The sequence below is a fragment of the Mesoplodon densirostris genome, chromosome 15 (assembly GCF_025265405.1).
Source record: "Mesoplodon densirostris isolate mMesDen1 chromosome 15, mMesDen1 primary haplotype, whole genome shotgun sequence".
NCBI classification, from domain to species: domain Eukaryota; kingdom Metazoa; phylum Chordata; class Mammalia; order Artiodactyla; family Ziphiidae; genus Mesoplodon; species Mesoplodon densirostris.
The window spans coordinates 6,504,403-6,526,965 of record NC_082675.1 but is presented as its reverse complement, the minus strand read 5'-3'; the positions used below and the strand labels follow the sequence as shown (position 1 = coordinate 6,526,965).

The 22,563-nt window shown below is 40.2% G+C and overlaps 1 protein-coding gene and 1 pseudogene across 2 annotated transcripts; one reads left to right on the top strand and one right to left on the bottom strand.

Annotated features, from left to right (window-relative positions):
* Positions 1–73: 73 nt before the first annotated feature.
* Positions 74–20,700, top strand: GTF2H3 (general transcription factor IIH subunit 3). 2 transcript variants are annotated; one of them, XM_060118607.1, is made up of 13 exons: positions 74–159; positions 3,362–3,441; positions 9,292–9,398; positions 9,809–9,975; positions 12,219–12,281; positions 13,169–13,198; positions 13,347–13,375; positions 16,077–16,151; positions 16,917–16,970; positions 18,578–18,646; positions 19,033–19,168; positions 19,282–19,318; positions 19,406–20,700. In XM_060118607.1, exons 1-13 carry the CDS (start codon positions 147–149, stop codon positions 19,473–19,475), a joined length of 930 nt encoding a protein of 309 aa, XP_059974590.1. In that variant the 5' UTR covers positions 74–146; the 3' UTR covers positions 19,476–20,700. The 2 variants fall into 2 exon arrangements, with proteins under 2 accessions (XP_059974590.1, XP_059974591.1); XM_060118608.1 differs by having other exon boundaries at positions 154–232.
* LOC132503345 (U6 spliceosomal RNA) lies at positions 13,885–13,983 on the bottom strand (annotated as a pseudogene).
* Positions 20,701–22,563: the final 1,863 nt, after the last annotated feature.

The window sequence follows — 22,563 nt, the reverse complement described above, 5'->3', positions numbered from 1 at the left end:
GCCTTGGGGGCGGGGCTGTGGCTACGGCGCGCGGCCGGAGCCCAGCCCTCTCTTACGTCACTCGGAGGGGCCGGAAGTCGGGGTGCGCCGTATCCCGGAGGCCCGCTTGACTGCAAGTGGCTGTTCGCTGAGGGACACGGGCAGCTATGGTCTCAGACGGTGAGGGCCGCGCCGACGGGACCCGGACCTCGGGGCTGAGCGGACTTCACCCGGCCAGGACCGGCCAAATGGAGTATCAATATATTCTGGGGGCTGGGTGGAACTTGTTTGGTCTTTAGAGGAGTAGCGAATGTACTCATTCAGTAAATATTTTCGGAGCGCCTCTTGTGTGCCCGGCGTTATTTCATGCCCTGGGAGATACATAGAGAACGTTACAGACTCGTGGAGGTTACAGTCTAGTGAGCGAGACAGACAGTAGGCAAGTAAATAAAACTAATTTCGAAGGGTGACAAGAGCTGTGACGACAATATAAAGTGATGATGGGGTCGATTGTGATTAGGGGATGGTCAAGAAGGAGCTGCTTTCGATAGGGGTCCAGGGAAGACCAGTGATATTGAAACTAAGACTTGAGTGACTTGATGAAGACCCTGTGGCAAGTCGAGCTGCAATGGGAACACGGAAAGGGGGCACCCGGGGGGAGAGGAAGGTGGAGAGACTTTTCGTTCATACATTAAGCTACCAGTTATAGAGCCTGATACCTTAAAGGGAGAAAAAAGAGGCCAGGGTGGTGGGAGCAGGGTGGGCTAGAAGGATGAGATCAGAGAGCTAGCCAGGTGCAGGGCCCTTGTGGGGCTTGATCTCTATTTTAAGTGTAATACAAAGCCGTTTTAGGGCTTTAAGCAAGGTAGGTTTACTATCTGATTTACGATTTTTTTTTTTTTTTTTTTTTTTTTTTGGCCACGCAGTGGCTTGCGGGATCTTAGTTCCCCGACCAGGGATCGAACCTGTGCTCCCTGCACGGGAAGCGTGGAGCCCTAACCACTGGACCTCCAGGGAAGTCCCTGATTTATGATTTTAAAAGATTACTTTGGCTGCTGTGTGGGAAATGGACTGCGGAGAGCAAGAGTAGAAACAGGTCCTTTCAGAGGCCATAACAGTTGTGCATGCATCCTTCATCTGTTTTCATCAATATCACAACCCTGTGAGGGGTGCAGACCTTGTATGGCCCCTGTCTACAAATGCGGAGGTAGAGACCCAAAGAAGGAAATTCATAGGGACATTCCATGTGTATGTATACACACGTCTCCTGACAGGCATCAGGCTTGATAGTAGCAAGGAAGGCCCTGAGAGTTGGGAGGTGGGACCTGATGGGAGAATAAGGCCAAAGGCTATTGGGTAGAGGAGTGAGGGCCTGTGGGAGACACAAGTAAGTGCCTCTTCTGTGCCAGGCACTTTCTTCTGTGATTTTTGCAACATTATGTTATTCATTCCTCATTCTTTAAGGAGTCCTCGGTTTAGAGGGCAGAGTTGGGAAGAGATCAGAAACACAGCTAAGTGTAAAAGGAGGTCGTGAGTGCTGTCATTAGGAGAGAAGTGATGCTGCTGGTGCTCAGAAGTAGGCAGTGGGGCTTTGAAAAGCCACAGTCATTAGAGTCAAGCAGATCTGTCTTCAAAGCTGGGTGTTGGGCTTCCCTGGTGGTGCAGTGGTTGAGAGTCCGCCTGCCGATGCAGGGGACACGGGTTCGTGCCCCGGTCTGGGAGGATCCCACGTGCCGCGGGGCGGCTGGGCCCGTGAGCCATGGCCACTGAGCCTGCGCGTCTGGAGCCTGTGCTCTGCAACGGGAGAGGTCACAACAGTGAGAGGCCCGCGTACCGCAAAAAAAAAAAAAAAAAAAAGCTGGGTGTTAGCTTTGCTACTTGCTAGCAGGCCATGTGACTTAGAGCAAGTTACTTTCTCCTGCAAAAGAGAAATACCATGTTTCCCCTAATCTGAGACAGTATTGATTATGAAACGTGCTTTTATTTTATTTAATATACCACTAAGAGAAAATAAAATGCCATCAGTCATAAGGGTAAGATACCATCCTCAGTTCAGCATCTGTCAAACGTAAAAAAAAAAAAAAAAAAAGAAAGGAGGGAGTACATCTTATAAGTGGTGAAAGATAGCAAAACATAGCAATGAGTCCCTTGCTGAGTTGTCAGCATGGGATGGGATGATAGGATTACATGTACCGGACCTGATGCAGAGGGGCTGAGATTTCCAGTCTCCTGAGATGGGGGAGCCAGGACCTGTTGGAAGATCTAGGGAGGACTTCTGGGTAAAGACGTAGCATTGGTTTGGGGCCTTAGAGGGTAAATAGGATTTGGGTATGTAAGCAGACATCAAAAATGGGGTGGGATTATCCTGATACAGGCAACAGGGAACTGGAGGTTGGAAAGTATGGGGGCAGGAAAGGCATTGTTGCTTTTTGCTATTAAAGGAGTATCCTGGGTTTTTCGTAACAGTATGTGCTTTTGGGTTCATATGTCTGTCACCTCAGAATGTAGGCTCCTTGAGGGCTTGGACTCAGTATCCTCAACACCTATCCCCAACACCTAACACTGGTACTTAGTGTAAATGTTTGTTGAATGAACTCATATGTTAAGTTAGCCTCTTTAGTTGTGTCTGTCACTCTGTAGAGGGTAGCCTCATATTTTTCACAGTAAAATCTTGACACAGCAAGTGCTTTCCACTCTGGTTTTCACCTGTTTTTTCTTTTTTCTTTTTTTTTGGCCTCACGGTTTATGGGATTTAAGTTCCCCGACTAGGGATCGAACCCGGGCCCTCTGTAGTGAGAGCTTGGAGTCCTAACCCCTGGATCGCCAGGGAATTCCCTTCGTTTTCACCTTTTAAAGATTGGTTCCTAAGTATAATTGGCCTTGCTGCTAGGTGATTTGATGGACTTGGAGCCAAATTGATTCTGTGTCTCCCTTTAAATCTACCCCCCTGCCACCCCGTGCCTGAAATTCTACTAGTGATTCTAATTACTGGTTAATCAGTGCCTTCTGTCCTTGACCAGCCATTTAAAATGCATTTGTCTTTGGATTCATAAAATAGATATTTATTGATCATCCACCACATGCTAGGCGTTGTACTCGGAGCAGAGGATAAGCAGTGACAAAAGGAACAAAAATCCCCCCTCAGAAAGCTTACATTCTAGTGCATGAAAGGTACAGGTGTACAGGAGGCAAGCAAGAGCTTGCTAAGGGCCCCCAGAGCTTTAAAAGAACTTGGCCTTGTGTTAATTTCATGATTGTAGGATGATAAACATGTAAAGGCATGTAGTGGCGCTTGCTCTGGATTTAATTTACAAATGGAGAATGTTAGCTTTGTCTCACTTTTATGAGGCTAATGTTTTTTATTTTTTGTTAATATTTTCAGAAGATGAATTGAATCTTCTGGTTATCATAGTTGATACCAACCCAATTTGGTGGGGAAAGCAAGCATTAAAGGAATCTCAGGTAAGATTGCTTGAGAAGGCTTTTGGATAATTCTGGTTTGACTGAGTATATGTTTATGTTGCTTTTTTATTAAGGTATAATTTACATATCATAAAATTCACCCATTATAATGTACAGTTCAGTGGTTTTTTTTTAGTAAAAATCGCAGTAAAGTTGTTTAACCATCACCACAATTCCATTTTAGAACATTTCTATTTCCCCCCAAAGTTCCCTTGTGCCTGTTTGCAGTCACTGCTTCTATCCCCTAGTTGTAGGCAACCACTGATCTGCTTTCTGTCTCTATATTGACTTTTCTGGACATTTCATATGTCGATTCCATATAATATGTAGTCTTTTTTTAAAAAAACTTTCTATTTTGAAATATATTGTTTTGAAATAGTTACAGACTCACAGGAAATTATAAAAGTGGTACAGAGAGGTCCTGTGTGCCCTGGCTTCAGCGTCTCCCAGTAGTAACATCTTATATAACTGTACTACAATAGCGAAACCCGGAAATTGACATCAGTACCATCTACAGCCTTTATTCAGATCCCAGCAGTTTTGCATCCACTTGTGTGTGTATGTTTAATTCTTGCAGTCTTATCACATGTAAGATTTGTGTAACCCCAACCAGAATCAAGATACAGAGCTGAAAAAAAAAAAAAAGATACAGAGCTGTTTCATCACACAGGAGCTCCGTGGCGGAGGCATCTTTCATGGTTGCTGTAACTTTCTAGTCCCTGGTACTAATCTACTAATCTGTTCTTCATCTCTAGAATTTTGTTATGTAAATAGATCAGACCGTATGCAGCCTTTGAGGCTGGCTTTTCTTCACTCGACGTAATGCCCTTGATCTATTCAAGTTGTTCCATGTACAAAAGTTTGGCCTTTTTATTGCTGAGTAGTAGTCCATGGTGTGATGTACCATGGTTTGTATAATCATTCACCTATCAAAGGACATTTGGGTTGTTTCCAATTTTTGGCTATTACATAAAAAGCTGCTCTGAAAATCTATATACAGGTTTTTGTGTGGATGTAAGCTTTCATTTCTCTGGGACAAATGCCCAGAAGTGCGACTGCTGGGTCGTATGTTAATCACATGTTTGATTTTATAAGAAACTGCTTTACTGTTTTCCAGAGTGGCTATACCATTTTACATTCCCACCAGCAAAGTATGAGAGGTCCAGTTCTTTGTATCTTTACCAGCATTTGCTGTTGTGACTTTTTTATGTTAGCTGTTTTTATTATTATTATTATTATTATTAGCCGCACCTTGCGGCATACAGGATTTTAGTTCCCCAATCAGGAATTGAACGTGGGCCCTCAGCAGTGAAAGCGCAGAGTCCTAACCACAGGACCGCCAGGGAATTCGCTCGTTAGCGTTTTATAGTTTTCATCGACAAGTTTTGTAGATTTATACCTAAATACATGTTTTTTAGCAATTGTAAATGAGTAGTATGTTTCAAATTTTGGTTGCTACCTGTTTAATATTAGTATATAGAAATATGATTGATTTCTGTGTGTTGCTCCTATATGCTGGGACTTTGCTTAACTTACTTATTAGTCCTAGCAGTGGTTTGTTTTTTTTTTTTTTTGCGGTACGCGGGCCTCTCACTGTTGTGGCCTCTCCCGTTGCGGAGCACAGGCTCCGGACACGCAGGCTCAGCGGCCATGGCTCACGGGCCCAGCTGCTCCGTGGCATGTGGGATCCTCCCGGATCGGGGCACGAACCTGTGTCCCCTGCATCGGCAGGTGGACTCTCAACCACTGCGCCACCTGGGAAGCCCCCCAGCAGTGTTTTTGTAGATTCCTTGGGATTTTTTAAATAGACAGTCATGTCATCTGCAAGTAGGCACAGTTATTTTTTTCCTTTCCAATGCACATACCTTTTATACTAATAAGACTTACAGTACCGCGTTCAATAAGATTGGTGAGAATGGACATCCTTACCTCGCTCCTGATCTTAGAGGTAAAGCATTCAGTCTTTCACTGTTAAGTATGGTGTAAACTGTAGATTTTTTTTGTAGATGCTCTTCATCAAGTTCAGGAAGTTCTCTTCCTAGTTTTGCTTGGAGATTTTTATCATGAATGGATGTTAAGTTTTGTCAAATGATCTTTCTGCATCAATTAATGATTTTTCTCTTTAGCCTGTCAATATGGTGGATTACACTGATTGATTTTCAAGTATCGAACCAGCTTTGCATTCCCAGAATGAACCCCACTTGGATTCAGTTTTTATCTATTTTATGATAGATGATGGTCTACAGTTTTTTTTTTTTTTCTTTTTTGTACTGTGTTTGGCTGATTTTGGCTTAAGGGTGATACTGGCTTCATAAAATGAATTGAGAAGTGTTCTCTTCTGTTTTCTGGAAGAGATTATTTAGAATTGGTATCAGTTCTTTAAACTTTTGGTATAGTTCTCCAATGAAATTGTCTGGACCTGGAGATTGCTTTTTGGTGAAGTTTTAAACCATGAATTAAATTTCTTTAATAGTAATTAAACTATTTGAATGATCTTTTTCATATTGGGTGAGTTTTGGTAATAGGTAGTCTTTTGATTTTGGCTTTTTTCACTTAGCATAATATTTTTGAGGTTCATCCATGTTGTAGCACGTATTGGTGGTTCCTTTTTATTACTGAACAGTGTTTTATAGTATGAATATACTTCTTGTTTATCTGTTCACAGACATTTAGATTGTTTCCCCTTTTTGACTATTATGAATAATGCTGGTAATTCACAAACAAGTCTTTGTATGAGCATATGTTTGCATTTCTCTTGAGTAGTTAGAGACCTATGAGTTGAATTACTGGGTAATATGGTAAATTTAGACTGAACTTTTTAAGACGTTGCCAAACTTTTCAAAAGTTGGTACACCCTGGGAATTCCCTGGTGGTGCAGTGGTTAAGAATCCGCCTGCCAATGCAGGGGACACAGGTTCGAGCCTTGGTTCAGGAAGATCCCACATGCTGAAGAGCAACAAAGACTGTGCGCCACAACTACTGAGCCCGCGAGCCACAACTACTGAAGCCCACGTGCCTAGAGCTGGTGCTCCGCAACAAAAGAAGCCACCACGATGAGAAGCCTGTGCACTGCAATGAAGAGTAGCCCATGCTCGCTGCAACTAGAGAAAGCCAGCCTGCAGCAATGAAGACCCAATGCAGCCAAAAAATAAAATAAATAAATGAAATAAAATAAAATTTAAAAAGTGGCCAAAAAAAAAAAAGTTGGTACACCCTTTTCCATTCCCATCAGAAATGTATGAGAGTTCCAGTCTTTTCTTCACATCCTTGCTGACACTTGTCTGTCTTTTTGATTATAGTCATTCTAGTGTAGGTGGTAATATCTCATTATGGTTTTAACTTGCATTTCCCTAATGACTAATGATGTTGAGTCTTTTGTTCGTATGCTTATTAGCCATCCATATATTTTCTTTGGTGAAATTTGTATTCAAATATTTTGCCCAGTTTAAAAAATATTAAGTTGGACATTTTCTTAATGGTGTCTTTTTAAAAAATAACTTTATCAAGCTAGAGTTGACATACAATGAGCTGCACATGTTTAAAGTGTTTAATTTGTTATGTTTTGAGTGTTTAATTTGTTATGTTTTCACTTATGTATACATTCATGAAATTATCACCACAATCAAAATAATGAACATATAGATCCATCACCCCCAAAGTTTCTTCCTGTTCCTTTGAATTCATCCCACCCACCTCTCTGCCTGTCCCCTCCCGAGGCAACCACTGATCTGCTTTCTGTCACTATAGATTAGTTTGCATATTTTAGGTATTTTATATATATGGAATCAAACAGTTTTTTGTTTTGGGTTTTTTTTTTTCTTTTTTGGTCTGGTGTTTTCACTCAGCATAATTATTTTGAGATTTGTCCATGTTGCTACATGCATCAGTAGTTCATTCCTTTTTATTGCTGAGTAGAATTCCATTGTACAGCTAGACCAGTATATCACTGCATATTACCATATTCACCAGGAAGACTGTCTTTTGAACTCTCATCAGTGGTGTATGAGGATTCTGGGTTTGGTTTTTTTTTTTTTTTTTTTTTTGGTACCAACACAAGATGCTCTGTTTCCTTATTTTATCTTTTGCCAGTATGATGTACCAAAATGATCTCAATTTGCTTTTCGTATATTTAATGGTCCTTTGTATTTCTCCTCTGGGGCATTGCCCATTTTTCACTTTGCATGTTCTTTTTTTTTTTTTTGCTGTACGCGGGCCTCTCACTGCTGTGGCCTCTCCCGTTGCGGAGCACAGGCTCCGGACACACAGGCTCCGCGGCCATGGCTCGCGGGCCCAGCCACTCCGCGGCATGTGGGATCTTCCGGAATCGGGGCACGAACCCGTGTCCCCTGCATCGGCAGGCGGACTCTCAACCACTGCGCCACCAGGGAAGCCCCCCCTTTTTTTTTTTTTAAATGGTTTGTGGACACTCTTTATATTAAAGGTTAACTCATCTGTCATACGTTGCAATTATTTTTTTTCCAGTCTGTAATTTGCCTCTCACTCTTTTTATTTAGTCTTTTTTTTTGCCATACAGAAATTTTAATAGGTTTGTTTTACATTTTCAAAAATAGAATGAGTGAAATTTATCAGTTTTATTTTCTGCTTGAAGTATTTCTTTAAGAGAAACATGCTTTATTACATGATCATAAAAATATCCACCTGTGTTTTTTTAGTAATATTGGTACTTGTCGGAATGTAAACTCCCTGAAAGAAGGGGTCTTCGTCTGGCACATAATAGGTGCTCAGGATACTTAATGAATGAATTCAAAAGTTTTACAATTACCAATTTAATCAGTATATATTAATTGTCTATTCCATGTGTAGCAATAGTTTGCTAGTAATTTTATCATAGAAGTTGTGGTATGTTTGCTATTCCCTGAATGTTATGCAGAAAACATTTGTGGAATATTGTACTGATGTAGAATTGGTTTCATAAGTAAACTTAGAAAACTATAGTTTTCTTTTTTTTTTCAGGTTTATCCATATTTTTGCTATGAATATATTTATGAATAAATAGGTTGTATCAATTAACAGTATAACAGCTGGAAAAGTAACAGTGAAAATGAATGTCTTTGCATATGATTTCTTGTCTCAGTTGGAATTTTTGTCTTTCTTGGGTTTATATTTCAAATTGGGCTGTTTTCATTATCGTGGAGGATGAAAATGCAGCTGGTAGACAGTTATGTAAGGGAGGAGAAAAAGTAAGGGCAGGGCTTCCCTGGTTGCGCAGTGGTTGAGAGTCTGCCTGCCGATGTAGGGGACACGGGTTCGTGCCCTGGTCCGGGAAGATCCCACATGCCGTGGAGCGGCTGGGCCCGTGAGCCATGGCCGCTGAGCCTGCGCATCCGGAGCCTGTGCTCCGCAATGGGAGAGGCCACAACCGTGAGAGGCCCGCGTACTGCAAAAAAAAAAAAAAAAAAAAAAGTAAGGGCAATTCTCTATAACCAGTATTAGTAAAGATTGATGCTACTGACTAAATTATATTTAGGTCATCTCTAGCACAAATCAGTCATCATGTTTATGAAAAAGGACCGTATCTCCTTACTTCCTCAGTTCCATCCCATCCCCCAACAGCAATTCTTCCTTCATTTTGCTCTCTCCGTGGGATCTGACCTGCCATATGTTGTTTTTCTAAGCAAGTCAGAAATGGGCAAGTCTATGCTGTTCAGTATTGGAGAACTGTAGGTTTCAAATGTTTTTGCTTATGACTTTGGAGGGGGGGAGCTCCAGAGCAAATTTTTAGAAGTGAATAATTGTCTAAAATTTAAATGAAATCTTAATCATTTCAAGACCTGACATAACTCTTTGGATAGGTAATTTACCTTTCTTTTGTCTTCTGTTTTTCAACAGTTTACTTTATCAAAATGCATAGATGCAGTGATGGTGCTAGGAAATTCTCATTTATTCATGAACCGTTCCAACAAACTTGCTGTGATAGCAAGTCACATTCAAGAAAGGTATGACCATTATGATGACTCTTCCTGTTCAGTGCTTCGGGACCCTTGGACCAGATATTACTGGGGTAGATAAATATACCTCAAATAATAAACTAGTAGTAGGTAAGAATTTGGTATGAAGCATTTCAAGAGACTGTAAAGCATTTCAAGAGACTGTAACCCAGTACCTTCTTTATTTTTCTCGTTTTTTAAGAAAACAGTGGAGTCATCAAAATATTCTGTGGTGGTAGACTCATGTTTGCCCAGTTGCCTATTTTCTACATTCTTTAAAACTGAAATTTATTATGGAATCTTGAGAGTCTGGAATTGGTGTGGTTTTTACCTGTGCTGGATTTCATTTTGATGTTTAGTGAGGGCTTCAAGTCCTGGTGTAACTAGGTTCCTTCTGGTATTTTGTTTTTCTGTTTCAGTCGATTCTTATATCCTGGAAAGAATGGCAGACTCGGAGACTTCTTTGGAGACCCTGGCAACCCTTCTTCTGAATTTACTCCCTCCGGAAGTAAAGATGGAAAATATGAGCTGTTAACAGCAGCAAATGAAGTTATTGTTGAAGAGATCAAGGATCTAATGACCAAGAGTAACTGCTTTCAGCTTTTTTTTAAAATTTCTTCTATTATTGCTATTTGCAAGTGGAGTTGAATGTGGAGGTCCTTGAGGCTTTGAGTCCAAAACTTTGAGGATCTCGATACTATTTCCTTCATTCCCTCTTTTCTTTAAAAAAATCTTTTCCATCAAAGCCTGTGCATTAGGTGCCTGACCTCTGCAGCATTGACACTGTTCACCATCCTCCGCTTCTTAAAATACTCTGGTTTCTGAGGATATAGCCTGTTGGCCTATTTTTCCTCTTTTTTGGACCATTCTTTCTTCCATTTCTGACTTTTTCTTCTCTCTTCTTGTTTCTTAACAATATATACTTTTTTTTATTCTGCCGGGTTATTTTCTTATCTTCTCCCTCTGTGTGTTCTCATCCACTCTTGTCATTAATTATCATTTATGTATGAACACTTCCCAGTCTTTGTCTCTAATCTGGCCTTTCTTTCAAGCTGCAAATGTCTCCACTTAAATGTCCCACCGTCTCATTAACACGGCCCAGGCCAGTTTCCTTATCTTTTCTCTCAGACCACCATTTCCATTTCCTATTTCTGTCACCCCCCAGCCACCTACTTTTCCAAAATTTTCTTTTTTGACTCCTTTCTCCTCATCCAACATCTAATCAGCCATGAGGTCCTATTAATCTATCCTCAGCAGTATCTCCAAAGTCTGACCCCTTATTACCTGCCATCTAGCTGAGCCTTGGCAGTGCCGACATTTCGGGCTGGGTAATTCTTTATTGTGGGGCTTTCCTGTGCTTTGAAGGATACTTAGCAGCATCCCTGGCCTCAACCAACCGGATGCCGTAATATCCCCCGGTTGCGAGAACCAAATGTCCCCCGTAGGGCACAGTTGCCCAGGTGGAGAGCCTTTGCTCTAGATCATTGTTACCAACTTCTTAACCGACTCCTGTCTCTCTCCGTTACAGTCTTTCCACTCAGCCTCTAGAGGTATCATCCTAAACATCAGAGCTGCTGTTCCCGCCCTTAAAGACCTTTTGCTGATTCCCTGTTGCCTGCAGGCAGTGGTTTCAATCTGTCTCCTGTGTCCAAATCACCTGTAGGGAAAAGGCAATTCTGGAGACAGAAAGTGGATTAATGATTTCTCCTGGGGCTGGGGAGGAGCAGAGAAGTGATGGGAATGGGCCCAAGTGATCTTTTGGGGTGATGGAAATGTTCTACAATTGGATTGTGGCGAGGATTTACATCCCTATACATTTACTAAAAATCATTGACTTGTGTGCTTAAAAAGATAATTTTGTGATCTGTAAGTTATACCCCAATAAAACTTAAAAATCACCTGGAGGGCTTGTTAAAATGAAATACTGAACCCCACTCCATAGTTTCTGATTCAGTGGGTTTAGGGACGGCCCAAGAAATTGTGTTTCTATTGAGTTCCCTAGTGATATTCCTACAGCTGGTTCTCGAATCATGTTTTGAGCAACCACTGGCCCCCAGGGCAAAGTCCCAACTGCTCAGTACAGTGTTCCAGACCTTTTCTGGTCTGACCTCCCCATGGGGTCTCAGTGCTCCTGGACCAGTTGCGGGCCCTGTGCGCACAGCGTGTCAATCTGGGCTCCCCACCTTCTTGCGCTGAAGGTATAAAATTTTGATTTTTATGAGAGTGACTGTTTTTCACTCAAGTCTCCAAATAAGTTGTAAACCTCGTCCCTGCCTCCCACAGCCAGGGCACTTTCTCCAGTCCTCTTTTCACGGCTTTCCCAGGCAGGTGGGAGGCAGTGGGAAGGCTCGGGGCCTGGCCACGGGCCACTGTCCAGGCTGCCTGCAGTTGCACAGGGCCTCTGCTACCACTTAGGTCATTGAGGAACCACAACCGTTCCCAGCAACACCAGGATATTTTTTATTATCTGTTTTTTATAACATAAAATTTACCATTTTAACCATTTTTAAGTGTATAGGTCAGTGGCGTTAAGTACATTCACGCTGTTGTGCAAAATCACCACTGTCCATTTCCAGAACTGTTTCATCATCGAAAACTGAAACTTTATACCCATTAAACAACAACCCTCCATTCCTGCTCCTTCAGCCCCCAACCACCGGGGTATTTTAAGTTGAGAAAATGTTTAAAAATTGCTTATCTATGTTTTTAAACCCAGTTTGAAAATGTCATCTGATTTCATTCATGAAGAAGAATGCTTTGGTTTGAAAACGATTTTAGGTCAAGAAAGTACCTAAAAATTCCCTTTTTAATGTTTTTTGTTATCTACAGGTGACATAGAGGGTCAACATACAGAAACTCTGCTGGCAGGATCCCTTGCCAAAGCTCTTTGCTGTATCCTTGGTGTTTTAATCATTCAGAAGGTGTTTTTTTGTAATAAAGAGATCTGAACTTGTGATAGTTCTCAGAACCTTGGGTGCCCATGTTAATGGAAGGCATGAGTATCCTAAAGTGGTAGATAATCAAAAAATAGTTTATCTTGCCTTTGACATGTTTTTAGGACAAGCTGTAAGAATGAGAAAACTCTAGTTTCTCCAGTATGTCTTACTCATAATGCATTGTTCTTCAGGATGCTTCTTTGCTTCTTATTAGACAAATTAAAAAAAAATTTTTTTGGTCTCTCTTGTGTTGGAAGCAGGGTTTGATTTTAAAAGCCATTTACTAACCCTGGGGCTTATTAAACGAGTAGCTGCTTCTCTACAGGAGAATGCACTATTTTGCACACGTTTATAGGCATTTTGATTATGTTTGTGTGATATTTTCCCAATCTTAAGTAATTTAGTTTGTTAGTTTTGTACAATATTGAGTCTGTCCAGACCTTGACTGGGCGTGTCTGATCATCTGGGTATGCTTTTCAAATTCATTATCTCATTTGATGGTGTATTGATTTACTTGTGTTCCCAGCATTCAAATCCAGGACATGGTGGATAATCATAGAACAAGCAGATGGATAATCAAAGAACAATCAAATCTACTAATTTTAATTTTCTGGGACAAAGATCATATTTTGGTCATGTTACAAAGCCCACTTGATTACAGAGTTAGTAATTGAAAGCTCCCAATCAATCTTGTTTTATGTGTTTATTGTGGGCCTTGGAGCTTTTCCTTTTTTCAGCTGGGTGGATGCTGGATTTATTTAACTAAAATTGAGGTTATTTTTCTGTTTACTATTAATATGTATGAAATAATATTTTTAAATTCCTTAATGCTAAGAAAATAAGACATTCATAGAATGAACAAGGATGTTAAAGGTAGGCACCTACATTCTTCTATGAGACTGTAATCTTTATTTTACTACTATAACTTTGAGGTACTGTTTAAAAATTGGTGAGAAAACCTTATATGTAATATGTTTAATAAGATTCAGTTAAATTGTAAACTGTTTTTATCTCTTTATAGATAATCAGGAAATGAAATCAAGGATATTGGTAAGATTAAAAAGATATTAAAACGATGTTTTTATACCAGCTAAAGCCAATTAGAAAACATAATGGGAAATAAGACCCATTTATAATAGAAACAATAAATATTAAGTACCCAGAATTAATTAACAAGCAATACGTAAAATTGATTATGGTGAAAAACTAAAATTCTGAGAGACGTGAAAGAATTGAATAAATGGAGAGCCATATTTTTTTTCTTTTTAAAATTTGTACTTTATTATTTATTTATTATTATTGTTTTTAACATCTCTATTGGAGTATAATTGCTTTACAATGGTGTGTCAGTTTCTGCTGTATAACATAGTGAATCAGCTATACATATACATATATCCCCATATCCCCTCCCTCTTGTGTCTCCCTCCCACCATCCCTATCCCACCCCTCTAGGTGGTCACAAAGCACCGAGCTGATCTCCCTGTGCTATGCGGCTGCTTCCCACTAGCTATCTGTTTTACATTTGGTAGTGTATATATGTCCATGCCACTCTCTCACTTAAAAACATGGAATGCTTCACGAATTTGCGTGTCATCCTTGCGCAGGGGCCATGCTAATCTTCTCTGTATGGTTCCAATAAAATTTGTACTTTTTAAAAATTGAAGTATAGTTGATATACAATATTATTTATGTTACAGGTGTATGATACAGTGATCCACAATTTTTAAAGGTTATACTCCATTTATAGTTATTATGAAATATTGGCTATATTCTCCATATTTTTGTACAGTTGTACAGTGTATCCTTGTAGCTTATTTTATGCATAATAATTTGTACCTCTTAATCCTTTACCCCTGTATTGTCCCTCGCCTTTTCCCCCTCCCCACTGGTAACCACTAGTTTTTGGAGATCCATATTTTATTCTTCAATGCCAATTTTTCCAATATTAAGCTGTAAGTTCAATGCAATCTCAGAATATTAATCAGTTTTTTTTTCCTGGCAGAGTGGGGGGATTTAAGAAAGTCAACAGTTTATCTGAAAGAATAAATCAATGAGAATAGCCAGGAGCTTTCTGAAAGAAAATAGTAGGCAGGAACTTGCTCCAGGTGACTTAAAGAAAGACACACAACGTAAGAGTTGTGAGTTGTAAGTTTTATCCAGAGTCTTACTGAGGATTATAGCCCAGGAGACAGCCAGTCAGCTGTGAGGAAACTGCCCCAAAGAGGTAGGGGAGAAGCCAGTTTATATATGATTTTTTTGGCTAGGAAATTTATGCAGTCAAGCATATATCTTGGTAAAAGATTATTGCTAATCACGAAGAACAGATATCTTAAGTTGGTGATTTTAGTGCTTTTCTGTTTCTTTTTTCAGTTCTTGCCTGCGAAGAGGCAAGAATCTGGGGTCACTGAAATTCTTCCTGAGATATGCATCTAACTATCTAAAGGCCTATTTTTCCAAAGCACAGAGTCCCTCATCCTGTTTTTCATCCTGAACTCCTCTCAGGGTGCGCTGTCAGTGGGCAGCTGCAGTGAGTTCCCCGTTAACCCTGTAGAACTGGGTAGTGAGCAGTTCTCTTTTTTCTTTGTGCACACTCCTTTAGGCATTAAAACACATTATAAAGCTACAGTAACTGTGGTTCTGGCATAATAGTAGGCAAACAGATAATGGAAAAGACTAGAGTCCAGAAACCAGGTACACAGTGGGGTTTGACATGTGATCAACGAAGCACTTCAAATTAGTGGGAGGGAAATGGATTATTCAATAAAAGGTACTGGGCCAGTTGATTGGCCATTTGCGGGAAAGCAAAGCTAGATCTCACTGCTTATACCTAAACACATTCTAGTAAAGATCAAACATTTCAATGTAAAAATTCAAGTCATAAAAGCTCTAGAAGAAAATAGCTGTTTATAGTCTTGTGTTGATGAGTATCTTGCTAAGCATGATATGAAACTTTAAAAGGAAGCGTAAGACCTCAAAAAAATAAAACCCCCAAAACAAGGATGGGAAAAAAAAAAACTGTTAGGAAAAAGTACTTTCAGCTCAGGGTTGACTCTAAAGAAACAAGTGGGAAACGAGCAATCTGCAGAAGAGGAAATGAAAATGACCAGTTAGTATTTGGGATTATGGTCAGCCCTACTAGTGGTTATTCCCTTGCATTGCCCACGGGAGGATAAACTGATACAGCTTTTCTGGAGGGCAGTTCGGTAATATGTATCAAAATTAAACATGCAGACACTTTAGTAATCTCACTGATTATTTTAGGAGCTAATCGGAGAGTTGTGCAAAGGGTAGATGAGAGTGTTCGTCAGAGCATTGTCTAAAACCGAGGTTTGGAAACTGCTTAAATGTCTTCTATCGATAATTGGTTAAACAGTGGAAATCTATGAACTCAGCACGAAGGATGGTTACATCCAAATTTATTGATGTAAGATTTTCCCCCCAGATATTGTGGACTGAAAAAGCAGGTTGCAGAACCCTAGATAGAGTATCATCCTGTGGTGTGTGTGTGTGAGTGTATATCCATGCCTGCATAAGTGCTCTTTAGAAGCTATTAACAAGGGTTATTTCTTGAGGGATAGGATTTGGGGGAGATTTTTGCAGTCATCTTTACAGTTTTAGGTATTATTTAATAATAACGTCAAAGACAAATTAGAAAGATGATATTGGTTGTAATTTGTAGTATATTGTGATGACATTTGAGTAAGAATACTAGGATGTGGCTGAAAGGTATTAACATGGATGTGATTTTTAGGTTATTAAAGCTGCAGAAGACAGCACGTTACAGTATATGAACTTCATGAATGTCATCTTTGCAGCACAGAAGCAGGTGAATTGAGAGCCTTCTTTTTAAAGAATATTGGTTTCATAATGAAGGAGTTAACTTTATTGTTTGAATGACCTACTTAGAGAGGTATTCTGACTAGATACTTATTAAGGGATTGGGAATCTGGAATCCATATTTTGTACAATACTAGTCATTTCTCTATTTTGGGTCCTGGACCCTTGAGAATCTGATGGGTCCCCAGAAAAATATGCACTCTAACGGTTTTGCAGATAGTTTTGTGGTATTCCTGGAACCATTTAGCCCATCCTTGGACCCCAGGCTAAGAATTCTAGGTTTTATAGCTTGCTGCATACCTTGCTTCAATTTCTCGGTCTCTTTGCTTCAGGGAGGTCTTATAAAGATCTGATATTTTTACTTTGCAAATAACTGAAGTGTTCAGATGAGTTATCACTAATGCGTTTTCTTCTTTGATATGTTAAAAAAAACCTTCCGTTTTAACCTAAAGTGCTGCTTTAGCCATGTAACATATTCTCCATCTTGGAGTGGTAGCATGATAGAGTGAAAAGACCATGGACTTTGGGGACAGGCAGTCTGGGGGTGACAGCACTGCTTCCCCTTGGCTCTGTGACCGCCGCCCGGCCGAGGCCTGGGGGCTTCAGCTGCAAAATGCAAATCAAATATCTACCTTGCAGAGTTATTATGCATGTTAAATAAGCCATTTTAAGAATAGAGTCTGGCATATAGTAGGTTCTCACTGTAAGGTAGTCATTATTATTCCTGTCACATTTTTCGAAATGTTCATTTCAGAATATTTTGATTGATGCCTGTGTGTTAGACTCCGATTCAGGACTCCTCCAACAGGTATATTTTATTTTATTTTATTTTTATTTATTTTTTAAAATAAATTTATTTATTTTATTTATTTTGGCTGCGTTGGGTCTTCGTTGCTGTGCACGGGCTTTCTCTAGTTGCAGCGAGCGGGGGCTATTCTTCGTTGCAGTGCGCAGGCTTCTCATCGCGGTGGCTTCTCGTTGTGGAGCGTGGGCTCTAGGCGCGTGGGCTTCAGTAGTTGTGGCACGTGGGGTCAGTAGTTGTGGCTCACGGGCTCTAGAGTGCAGGCCCAGTGGCTGTGGCACGCAGGCTTAGTTGCTCTGCGGCATGTGGGGTCTTTCCGGACCAGGACTTGAACCCGTGTCCCCTGCAATGGCAGGCAGATTCTTAACCACTGCGCCACCAGATGTTATTTTTGATCAAAATATGAAACTGAATTTTACTTTAACTAAAAAGGGAAAAGAAAAACAGAAATAAGACTGAAGAAATTACTAAACTTTTGATAAACGTTTTTTGACCACAAGAAATATTATTTCCTAAAAGATCAGTTAAAAGCACAAAATTGTAGAAAGCTTTGAGTTTAGGTTACTGCTGGGGATGCGTGGGGAAGGGGAGATACAACCAGAAAGTACACCAGCTTCAAAGGTTCTAGAATTATCCTGTTTCTTAAGCTTGATGGTAAGTGCATGGTGTTTGTTGGGAATGTGTAAAGGTACAGCCACTTTGGAATACAGTCTGCAACTTCCTCAGAAAGTTAAACGTAGAATTACCAGTTGAGTCCACAATTCCATTCTTAAGATATATATTTAAGAAAAATGAAAATGTGTCCATACAAGATATTGTACGTGAATATTCATAGCTGTGCTATTCATAATAACCCAGAAGTGGAAACAACTCAAATGCCCATCAGCGGATGAACGGATAAATAAACTGTGGTCTATCCATGCAATGGAATATTATTTGGTCATAAAAGGGAATGAAGTACTGATACATGCTACAATATGAAGGTACCTTGAAAACATTATTCTAAGTGCAAGAAGTAAAAGGACACATATTGTCTGATTCCATTTATATGAAGTGTCCAGAACAGGCAAATCCATAGAGACAGAAAGCAGATGAGTGGTTGCCGGGGGAAAGGAGGGAAGGAGAATGCCTGTTAACGGGGACGGGATCTCTTTAGGGTGATGAAAATGCTCTGCAACTAGACAGTGGTGACAGTTGCACAACTCTGTGAATATTCTAAAAGCCAGTAAATTGTACACTTTAAAAGGGTGAGTTTAATAGCATGTAAGTTACATCTCAAACCGTTACTAAAAGATACAATGAGAATGAATAAGCATGGCAAGAATAGAAATTTGTCAGTAGCAAACGAACAGGAAAAAGGGCTTGTACTCTTATACTACAGTCTTCAAAGGGTGAAAGGGTGTGGGCCAAGGGGAAAACGCAAGATATTTGAACATCTGGAGAGGTAGCTGCAAGTGTCTGGTCCTCCTGCACTCTGGGAAGAGATTCCCTTTTAATTCGCTGTGTCGTTTCTTCCTCTCCTTTTGGAGACCTGAAGACTTGCTGGTGAGAATGACCTCCCGCTGGAAAAGCTAAGCGAGTGCTAGTTTGCCTGAGAGCCCTTTGTCTTGCAGGCTTGTGACATCACAGGGGGACTGTACTTGAAGGTGCCTCAGATGCCCTCCCTTCTGCAGTATTTACTGGTAAGGAAATGTCAACAGTGAACCTAATGCCTTGAGTCCAGTGAGACCCCTGTTTCCCGGGGAATGAACGGGAGTAAGATGGCTGATGCCTAGTAACTGGAAGAGAGGAACAGAGGGGTGACCTAGGGAATTTGAACTTAAGGGAGTCTTTGGACCCTGTAAGCTGTATGAGGAATGTTGTATGACTGTGTGTGGTGGTGCTCAATAATTGTGGAATGGCTAGAAACACATTTCTAATAGTCTATTTCTAATAGACTTCCAAGGAAAATCTAATTTAGTATTCTCAGTGTTTACTGGCTAATATCTGATATCTATGTCCTGGCTTCGGGTTGTTTTCCCCCATGTTTTGAATAAAATTTCCTTGCTTTTTTTTTTTTTTTTAACAGTGGGTTTTTCTTCCTGATCAAGATCAGAGGTCTCAGTTAACCCTCCCACCCCCAGTTCATGTCGACTACCGGGCTGCTTGCTTCTGCCATCGAAATCTCATTGAAATCGGCTACGTGTGTTCCGTGTGCTTGTCAAGTAAGTTCACGTAGCGCTGAGTTTTTCTGTGTTGTGGAGGAGTGTGCAGAAAACATCTCCAACTGTGTGGCTGTTAGACCGTCCTGTTCATTTTTCGTTTTTTCAATTTGCAGTATTCTGCAACTTCAGCCCTATCTGCACGACATGCGAGTAAGTATCTTTGAGGCTGTGTGGCTGGCTTGCCCTTTATAGAGATTTAGACCATTAAAAAGTATTTCCTTCTCTGTATTATTTCAGGACAGCCTTTAAGATTTCTCTCCCTCCTGTACTGAAGGCCAAGAAAAAGAAACTGAAAATGTCCGCATGACAGTAAAAATTGTTTCCCCATCACTTAGAGCTATTAATAGAAATTATATGGCAGAATCTTTGTTAGGAAGGCTCTGAAAAAAATAGAGATATGTGTAAGATAAACTTTGATGAACTTTCTTCCAGGAAATATACTAAAACATCATCCTCATCCTATGCTTCTTGGGGGTTGATTTATTTGAGGGAGTCATTCTATGCAATATACCCTAAAATTTTTTCTGACTGGTTTTTGTCCAGAAATAGAGGAAGAAAGCACAAATTTGTGATTTTTTTTTAAAATGAGGTGATCGTTTGTCACAGCCATTCTGTACTGACTGATTATAAGCGTCAGAACCTACCAAGTCTAGGTTCTTACTGTGAAATGTATGATGTGAAATTTGAACACAGTTTTGGAAAAAGTGACTATTTATGGAGTAATGGCGTTAATCAAGATAGAACATGTTACTTGAGTCAACACTTCGACAGTAGTCACATAAATAAAATCCTTGTTTTCTAGATTGAGATTTAGTTCCAGATATCAGCAGATACTTATTCTTTTGTCTGACATTAGTACATGTTTGGTCAGAGTTAAGCAAATGATAGTTTGTCACTGAATATCTCTAAAATCTGATCTTAAATGAGTAAGGAGAGTGCGTGCAGTAGTCTGGTGGGAACTTTTTCTTTAAAACAGCTGCGTGAAGAGCTTATTTGTGAAAGCCAGGGTCTGGGTTCTGAGGGGGAATTTCTTGGGGAGAATGGATTCTGTACAGTGAAGTGTTGCCCCACATAGAATTCATCCCTTTTTTAATGAGGAGGGGGAAAGCATTAATACTGGAGAACTGTTCTCTAGAAGCTTTGGACTTAATACTGAAAAATTCTATAAGCTCAAAAGAAAAATTATTTGCAACAATAAACATTTTTCTATGTAACCTTGAAGTTATTAAAAGTCCTTTTAAATTCCAGCAGACTGTAGGAAGCGTTTTTAGGAATGGTGGCCAATTGAATTTTTTTTTTTAAGTAAATTGACAAAGACCTATTTGTGTATACAACCTTGTATATAAATAAGATTTTAATTTTCTCTTGATACCATCTCAGAAACTGAGTCTCATTTAAGCAATTTGGTGTTTGGTTGGATTATTTCAAGTAGATTTTATATTCTGCATTTACAATTTTGTTAACAAATACACAAAGATTTTGGTGATCACTTTGCAAGTATTTGCTAATCTTTTAGAATCTGTTTGTCTTTTTTTTTTTTTTTTTTTTTTTTTTTTTTTTTTTTTTGCGGTACGCGGGCCTCTCACTGTTGTGGCCTCTCCCACTGCGGAGCACAGGCTCCGGACGCGCAGGCTCAGCGGCCATGGCTCACGGGCCCAGCCACTCCATGCCATGTGGGATCTTCCCGGACAGGGGCACGAACCCACGTCCCCTGCATCAGCAGGCGGACTCTCAACCACTGCGCCACCAGGGAAGCCCTGTTTGTCTTTTAAAAATAATATTTAATATTTCACAGTCTAACTATGTGTAATGGAGATCTCTATTTTAAGTCTAGGAAACAAAGAATCATATATCTAAAGATGAGTAATTTCAAACAAGCTGATAAGGTTTTTGTTATTACTTTTTCATTTGACATGTTTTATGAACTGGCCTAATTCTGTTTAAATTTTATTTTTAACAGTTGTGTTTGTTGTTTATTTTGTATAAATGTTTATAATAAAATAATTTAAATTTTCATATTTGCTTATTTCCTCATTCATTGTTTATTTCATGCACATTCAATTCATCTTCAACTCTGTACTTTTTACCTGGATTTGGTCACATGTCAGACAGTTTTTTATTTAACTGTGAAGAACTTTAATTTCAAATCTTGCCACGACTCTCACAAAAATATTGTTACAAATACTATACAATTATAGATTGGTATGAAATTTTTAATACAAGATTTCTTACACACCATACATGGATTCTCTCAGTGAATTGGTTCACCACTGCTCTGATGGCTAACAAAGTGAGTGAACATTTATTGAGTGCTTACTGTATGCCAGGCATTAGCCTAAGCTCATTAGATGTGCTACCTCACTTAATTCTCACACAATCCTGTTTGGGAGAGGCTATTATCTCCTTTTTAAAGATGAGGAAGGACTTCCCTGGTGGTCCAGTGGCTAAGACTCTATGCTCCCAATGCAGGGGACCCGGGTTCCATCCCTGGTCAGGGAAATAGATCCCACATGCCGCAACTAAAGATCCCGCATGCCTCAATGAAGATCCCGAGTGCTGCAACTAACACTTGGCGCAGCTAAATGAATGAATGAATGAATGAATGAATGGCTTCCCTGGTGGCCCAGTGGTTAAGAATCCGCCTGCCAATGCAAGGGACACAGGTTCAAGCCTTGGTCTGGGAAGATCCCACATGCTGCGGAGCAACTACGCCCATGCGCCACAACTACTGAGCCTGCGCTCTACAGCCCACGTGCCACAACTACTGAGTCCGTGAGCCACAACTACTGAACCCCGCACGCCTAGAGTCCATGCTCAACGAGAAGCCACCGCAATGAGAAACCCGCACAACAAAGAGTAGCCCCTGCTCACTGCAACTAGAGAAAGCCCGCACACAGCAACGAAGACCCAATGCAGCCAAAAATTAATAATAATAATAAAGATGAGGAAGCCCAAGCTTAGAGAGGTTAAGTGACTTTCCCAAGATCACTTAATGTAGAAGGAAGGTGAAACCCACACCAGGCAGTCCGACCTCAGAGCCTGCACCCTTAGTTACCGAACTATCATAACACTTGAGATACTTTGAGGCTGCCGACATGAAAAGGAATTTTTTTCAGGCAGAATTTTGATGCTTTCGCATCTGCCTAATGCTGGGCAAAACCTCGTGTGTTCTTTGGTAAGACCTGCTTTCGGAGTTCTGAGAGCTCTGTGTGGTACAAACAAAACCTTCAAAAAACTGGGAGAAGAATAAAAACAATTCAACAATACAATTAGCACTACAGCCTCACCCCCTGTTTGTCTCTCCCCCCAAATCACCATAAGAATCAAGTTTATTAAGTTGCTTGTTTACAATCCAGTGTCTGTAGGCTCGCTCTTGCATTAACTCCAGGTTGATT

Excerpts from the sequence above, each read along its gene's own strand:
- GTF2H3 (XM_060118607.1), top strand. Across the intron at positions 3,442-9,291 it reads AAGCATTAAAGGAATCTCAG|TTTACTTTATCAAAATGCAT; the intron begins GTAAGATTGCTT and ends GTTTTTCAACAG. Across the intron at positions 16,971-18,577 it reads ATTCAGGACTCCTCCAACAG|GCTTGTGACATCACAGGGGG; the intron begins GTATATTTTATT and ends TTTGTCTTGCAG.